The sequence below is a fragment of the Semicossyphus pulcher genome, unplaced genomic scaffold, assembly GCF_022749685.1.
Source record: "Semicossyphus pulcher isolate SPU_LCO1_2020_fin unplaced genomic scaffold, fSemPul1.0.p SCAF_19, whole genome shotgun sequence".
Taxonomy (NCBI): domain Eukaryota; kingdom Metazoa; phylum Chordata; class Actinopteri; order Labriformes; family Labridae; genus Semicossyphus; species Semicossyphus pulcher.
In genome coordinates, this window is record NW_027211692.1 from 9,232,110 (window position 1) to 9,239,199 (window position 7,090).

The following is a 7,090-nucleotide window of genomic DNA, read 5'->3' on the forward strand; positions in this document are numbered from 1 at the left end:
AAATGTGTCTTTTATTTTTGTCACAGACCAATGAGATATTGTTTATTTCAGCCCATGCCATTGGTCATAAAAGCAGACTTGTGCAATTTTATTAGTATCTCCCATGCAGGTAGAAAAGCCTTGAAAAAATACATTGTTTTTTTAAATACTGCTTCATTGGTTTTCAGACAGAAATCATTATTTCAGTGAGAAATGTTGGCAGGCCAGCACATGCTTTATTGATCCAAAATATGTTCACAGTAGAAAACAGTTTGTTTTTGCAAATGTGAGGAACATGAAGGCACGTGTAGGTTGTTGTTGTGTAGTAATGAGCCGAATCAAAGTTCAACTGATGCTGGAACTGTAACAAATCACCTTCAGCCCTGATATATAGGTGACCTCAGTGGTCAGTTGGATGCAAAGGGAGCAAAAGTACATGTTTACATGTGGTCAAGTTGCTGCTCTACTGAACATATCTGTACATTGTACAATGTAAAAATAGACAATCACATGTCTTCCATCCAGTATTTTAAATTAAAAAAGTAGGTTTTAATACACAAATATTAACAATACTAAAAGTACTCATTGCATCAGGTGTTAGTGTTGTATTATATTATTGTATTTTAATGTTATAGTTAAATCTATAAACATGCCATATTAATTAATATAAAAAGCTATTGCTGTCAGATAAGTAAAGTACAGAAAAAAAGACACTATTCCCCTAAAATTGAGTGAAATGTTAATACTTACGTGAAATACAAGAAAGTTAAAAATATATACTTATGTGCAGTTTTTAGTAAATGTGCTGAGATATGTTCTTATATTATAGCTTATGGCTCATATCTATAAAGAAGTAGCTACATTGTGACTGTTAAACATTTCTAATAACTTTGACCTTATGAATAATCCTTCCTTTAAATCTCTTTGATAAAAAAAATGAATAGTGTTGAAGGGTGTTTCTTGGGAGTATTTAAAGTCTCTCTATTTAAAAATATAAATAAACTTAAGTTTAACATATCATTATCTTACAGTGTCGATAAAAAAAGATTCATTCAATTCTTCAACCACTCTTCTTCTGTTCCCAATCATATTCATCGCCATTTTCTTTCACAAGCAAGACACAGGTGTCAATGAAAACAAGCCTTGAGGAGCTTGTATTCTGGCAGCAATCAGTTGTTTGCGGCCCACCATGTGGTGCTGTGCTGTCGCTCTGACCAGAGGTCGTTGTCTGGCACATATGGATAGGGAGGGCAGTCATCTCCTATGGCAGAACCAGGCTCATACCCCAGTGACGTTGGCCCAGGCAGGGAAGGACTCTAGGTCAAACATGGCCTTGCCCCAGCTGTTGATGGCCAGTGTTATACAAAGGATGCCGATGATGTTCATGACTATTCCTGTCCTTGCCTGATGGGAAAGAAAAGTATGTAGTTATGTTAAAGCAAAAGTTGGTCATTCTTTTAGAGACCATTGGTTAAACTCCCATGCCTTTCTGTTAAATAGCTCATTAGCTTAGCTTACAATAAAGACTGGAACCAGAGGGTAGCTAGCCTGGCTTAGTCCAAAGGTTAAAAAAGTGGAAAAGTGGAAGTGTAAAAATGACTACTTGCTATCTAATGGTTGTTCCTGTGCTAGACCATTTCACAGTGTCTACAAGACTTCAAGCAGTCATCACCCCCTGCCATGAAATAGTCCAGTATATAACCTCTGTTGAATAACTGCCACAACTAAATGATTTTGCATCTTTTTTTTGTACCATTTAAGAAACTAGACATAGCATTATGATCAGTAAGATTTAGAGATGCTGGTAGGCTTTAGGATAGGCATTTTGTGACCTTTGGACAGAGCCAAGCTCACACTTTCTTTTGTTTCAAGTCCTGCTAGGTAAAGCTAATCGGCTGGTGGCAGTGGTTTTATTTTAACCATGTAAACATTAAGTCTGTTTAGTCAGAAGTCAATTTAAAGGGGAATAGAAATGTGTGAAAAGATGTAGTTTCAGCATAAGAGCATAAGCTGCCATAAGAATATACATTCACTGTGTAGCTAGCTTACCGTTAACGTTAGCTGTAAGTTTAACGGTAAGATAGCTAACATTGGCTGTTTGGGTAACAGCTAACATTGGTCCCTCAGCTGTTTGGGTTACAGCTAACATTGGTACATTGGTTGTTTGGGTTACAGCTAACAATAGTCCATCGGCTGTTTAGGTTACACCTAACTTTGGTACGTTGGCTGTGTGGGTCACAGCTAACATTGGTACATTGGCTCTTTCGGTTACAGTTAACAATGGTACATTGGCTGTTTGGGTTACAGCGGTACATTGGCTGTTTGGGTTACCGCTAACATTGGTACATTGGCTCTTTGGGTTACAGCTAACATTGGTACATTGGATGTTTTGGGCACAGAAATATACAAGTAATCCAATGGTCAAATTACAGATAATGTAAACCTTTTTCCCAAACAGTTTAGTAATTTAACACTTTCAGGTCACTTCTACCAGTGATTATGAACACGTGGTTCATCTATCCTTACAGTGTAGCAGTGACCCTAAACCGACCACTTTGCATGTTCGACATATAATTTACAATCAGACACAACAAACCACAGTCATACTCACCATGTCAGCAACCTTGAGGTATCCATAGGAGAAGACTATAGCGTTTGGAGGCGTAGCAACAGGCAGCATGAAGGCAAAAGAGGCACTCAGAGTACATGGCACCATGACGTAGAGTGGATTGATTCCAATAGACTGAGACTGTAATAATCACACAGAAAGATTCAACAGTCTGAGACAGGGATGAACACAGCCTTGATAACAAATCCACCACTCCTCCATCTGGCTATTTTTCTGCGACCGTAATCACTGACTCATAACTCAGAGTGAAATGTGTGCAATTCTGTGAGGAGTGAAAACTCTCATTAGGTGGGTGTAATTAGGATGTAATTCCTGCAAGCTTGGGCCTGAGTCATGGTATCTAAAATAGAAAAGCACTACATGTGTAGCGATAATGGCAGACTTCTAAGACGCAGAAAACATTACTGTGGAATTTGCTTCTGAATTATATCCCCCGGCACGACAGGTTACCAGTGCACAGTAATTTTCTAGTTCTCAAAATAAACAATGGGTGAAAGGACTTAAACTTCACAGTTAGCCTTGTTTAAACTGGAGGCTGTATATCAGCTCACGACAATGACAGGGACAAGACAATGACAGAGTCTGATGGTTTAGTTTAAATCAAATGTTTAAATCAATTTGACACATACAGTGTCATACCACTAGACATGATAACCACAAAGTGTCATCTCTCCTTTCAGCTTCATGTAACTGATCAGATGTTCTTTTCTTTCCCTCTTTTCTTTCTATCTCAATGTTCACACGAGGGTTGGACACCCTTGGGCACCCACTTGGCTTCCTCCTCCATAAATATCTATCTGAATACCCCTGCTTGGCACCGTCTTTCACAACCCAGCGTTCCCTCGAGTGCTCAACTAGCGGGCACAGTAATGCCATTCTTCAGCGGCAGCGGGGTGGGCAGCATTAATGGGCACTGGGCTGAATTGGTGTGTTTGGCAGGTTATTAATGGGAGGAGGGGCCCGGGGAAGGGGACCAAACATATTCATCCTGAATGACCAACTAGATGGGTAACCAAACAAGGGACAATAGGCCAGCTCCCACCGGAAGTAGTCTCAAAGCTAGACTCCAAATTGGGGACATCAGTTCAAAAGAAATAACCCTATGCAGCACTTCACCTCACTGAACCACTGCTGCCGAATATAATTGTCTGTCTGCTGCAGTCTGAGATCCTGCACGCATTTCACTTTCTCCCTGAGAACTTACCATTGAGGCTAAGACAGGTAGGAAGAGCGTCGCTGTCGCCACATTACTGGTGCACTCTGTGAAGGTAGCAATCAGCAGGCACAAGATGATAGCTATTGCCCAGGGAGGGATGTGTTGCAGGGGGGTCATTTGATCTCCAATCCACTTTGAAAGCCCTGATACCTACAAAGAACATAAACATATAGGGAGTTAAAGTTTCCCCCCGGATATGTACAGTATTCATCCCACCTGATCATCATCATCAGCCGAGTTAACGGCTCATTTGCAGTGTGAATACTCTTATTCAGGTTTGTGCATCATACATATCATTTGAAATGTAACTCAGTGGTATAAAGGGCAAAATAAATACAATAAAAGCAATAAGTAATACATGCGGAAAGTGAAGTGTAAAAAACGAGGTTGATATGCATGAGAAATAAAAACAATGCTGGAAAACATATTGCACCATTTCTTGTGAATCCCTTGTCCAAAGGTTGTTAGTTTGAGTCCAGTGCAAAATGGCAGTTTTCGACACTGACGATGGAAACCATTATGTAGAAACATAACAGAATTTATATATTTCGAATGACTATTTCTAAAAAAACTGGCTTTAAATGATGTAAAAGGGAGTTTGATTTCAGTTAAATCTTCTGCAAATTTGAACTAAGACAAGAATTAAGCTGCCACCATACTCCCCAATGATAACACATTATTACTATAACCATATTAACTCTTGGCCCAGCTTCCCTTTAACATTTTAACTGTCACTTCCACTTACTTCACTTCCCTTTGCCAGAGCAAAACCTCCTCCAAGAAGAAGCACAATGCCCCAGGGTAACTTCTTTTGGACAACCTTCCACGTGAGCAGACGAGGAGATGCGCCAGCAGTTTGACGGGGTGCTGCAGATCCAATAAAACCGATGTCAGCATTGAATCCTTGCACAGTCCCCACCTCTGAAAACTCGGTTATGACTGTATGACATGAAATATACGTTCTGCAGGAATGATGCCTCACCTGTGTCAAAACTATGAGACCTTCGCGAACAGAAACGGGGGGGTGTTGATGGCAGCACGAACAGAAGAATGGCGATGAAGATTGCCACTGTGGCGTCTGTCACATACCTGAGAAGTGGAGTGATGTGGGAATGAACAAACTTAGTTCAGTGAAAGTTTCTTCAAAGGAAAAAATTCACAAGTCGTCAACAAGTTGAATGTATAGGTGGAAATGAAATGTAGAATAAGGAATAGAAAAATTTTGTGTACATACTCTGCTTTGGAGTTGAAGATATTTGTGGCCCAGCCATGAACAAAGCCCGGTTCCCTGGTGAACCACATCACTACCAGCAGAATGAAGAGACCCAGGACACTGATCTCTCCAAAGGACATGGGCCCCAGCAGACGATGCTGCTCCCGGATCACATTATAGGCAGCAATGTCCTTCTCTGTCTTCACAGCCCCGCAGCCCCACGTCTTCTTAAAGCTAAAGGGATCACATGGGAAAAATCTTTGTGTCACCTCTACACTCAATTACACTCGCGATGCGGTAAAAATCTCTTGATGCCAATTCAAGTCTGTCACTATAATTAGGCTTTAACCTTCACCAAACTCACTTGAATCCCATGAAGACGAACTGCAGCCAAAGCCAGGCCAATGTGAGCATGAGGATCATGTTGGGGAAGGCAAAGCCGAACCAGGAGGCAAAGTTAATCACATCTCCATTTTCAGGAAAGAGTCTGAGCAAAACAAAAAACAAAGACAGATTTTATCGGACAAGATCAAAGCAAGTGAACACAACTAAACAACACTTTGAAGACAAACTCACTGGTTCATCTGGCCCTTGAGCACTAGATTGGGACCGGTTCCAGTCAGTGTGGCGGTACCTCCAATGCTGGCGGCGTAGCAAACACACAGGGTCATCCCTTTACACATTCTCCGCCTTTCTGCTGCCTCCTTCAGCCTGGCAGCCTCCACTGTTGTGTCTAAGAAAGTCACCACCAACGGACCTTCAAACAAAGAGCGAAGAATGAAAGGAACCACTACTACATAGTTTTGTAGGTAGAAAAAAGTCCTTTATGCTGTACATTTTAGGGACAAAAGGTAGATGATAGTACTTGAACAGGAAAGTGGCTCACCTTGTCCCTCATTCTGTTTTTCTGTCTGCAGAGGTTGTTTGGTATCCGCCTCTGATGTCTGGACCTGCTCATCCGAGCAGAGAATCTGAGGTATCTCTGTATCACTGTTGTTGAGCTGCTCCAGCACTGCTTGGACAATAGGCACCATCATGGCTGTGGTTGCTGTGTTGCTGATCCACATGGACAAGAAGGCCGTGACGCCCATGAAACCCAACATCAAACTGTCAGGAAGGTAAATAAAAAAGTGTTAGCGACCTTAGATAGGAGGAGGAGGAGGTTTTTACAACAATCAATAATAAAAAGAAAGAGAGAAAGACTGTTATGATTGCAGTAAAAATCTTGAAGATAGTGTCCTTATCTATATCTGATGTTATGGTTGATAAGATATTCTCAGGAAATGTAGGTATTAAAGATGACAAGACAAACACAGAATCTGATGTGGAGGATTGCATATCTGAGCCACTCACAGCGCTGGACGCACTCCAACTAAGAGCAGCACCCTCAAGGCGATGCGCTTGTGCAGATTCCAGTGCTCCACAGCCACTGCAACCATCAGCCCCCCCACAAACAGCAGGTTTGTGTCCTTCAGGTACTGCATACACACCTGAGAGTGCAGGGGAAAGGAGTGTGTGAGAGCCCATATTCATCCTCTTTGAGCAAATTCAACAGTACTGCAGTTATTGTTCTTACATCTTTGGATTGCATGATGCCAAACAAGGGGAACAGGAGAGCTGGGAGCAGAGCGGTTACAGCCAGAGGAAGGACCTCTGTGCACCAGTAAACCGCCATCAGGATGATCACATAGGCACATTCTGCTTCCTGCATGAAAACATTAGAAAAAGCACCTTACTTTAAGGGTCAAGGTCTCACCTGGAAAGACCCCACGCACAGGCTAAAAACATCTTCTTGGCTCAAAAAGTATTGCATAAGTTTTAATGGGATCTTATGATGGTTCAAAGGGTAAAGATAACAGAGCTTGTTGTTGTATTGTGTCTTGTCGTCTGTTTGAACATTTGCTAGACTCATCCTCCTGAGCTCTTAAACACCCCATAAACACTATCATTACATCACATGTTCATTTGACATGTTTTATTGGTCTGCAGCCTGTTTTATTGAGCATTTTAAAACAACTTTTTTATACATTTAAGTGCCTTGTTTGAGAGGAGA

The 7,090-nt window shown here is 41.3% G+C and overlaps 1 protein-coding gene across 1 annotated transcript; it reads right to left on the reverse strand.

The window, feature by feature from the left end:
• Positions 1-572: 572 nt before the first annotated feature.
• Positions 573-6,727, reverse strand: slc13a5b (solute carrier family 13 member 5b). The gene is made up of 10 exons (XM_069669149.1): positions 6,614-6,727; positions 6,391-6,527; positions 5,924-6,144; positions 5,614-5,731; positions 5,402-5,524; positions 5,059-5,271; positions 4,819-4,913; positions 4,570-4,691; positions 3,813-3,974; positions 573-1,383 (listed from the first exon to the last, which is right to left on the reverse strand). Exons 1-10 carry the CDS (start codon positions 6,710-6,712, stop codon positions 1,258-1,260), a joined length of 1,416 nt encoding a protein of 471 aa, XP_069525250.1. The 5' UTR covers positions 6,713-6,727; the 3' UTR covers positions 573-1,257.
• Positions 6,728-7,090: the final 363 nt, after the last annotated feature.

What these genes read in the sequence shown, in the direction of transcription:
- slc13a5b (XM_069669149.1), bottom strand. Translation starts at nt 6,712, where the DNA reads ATGGCGGTTTACTGGTGCACAGAGGTCCTTCCTCTGGCTGTAACCGCT. An exon ending in GTTGGAGTGCGTCCAGCGCT is followed by an intron (nt 6,145 to 6,390) that starts GTGAGTGGCTCA and finishes CCTTCCTGACAG; the next exon opens with TTTGATGTTGGGTTTCATGG. An exon ending in CTCTGGCAAAGGGAAGTGAA is followed by an intron (nt 3,975 to 4,569) that starts GTAAGTGGAAGT and finishes TGTTCTTTGTAG; the next exon opens with GTATCAGGGCTTTCAAAGTG.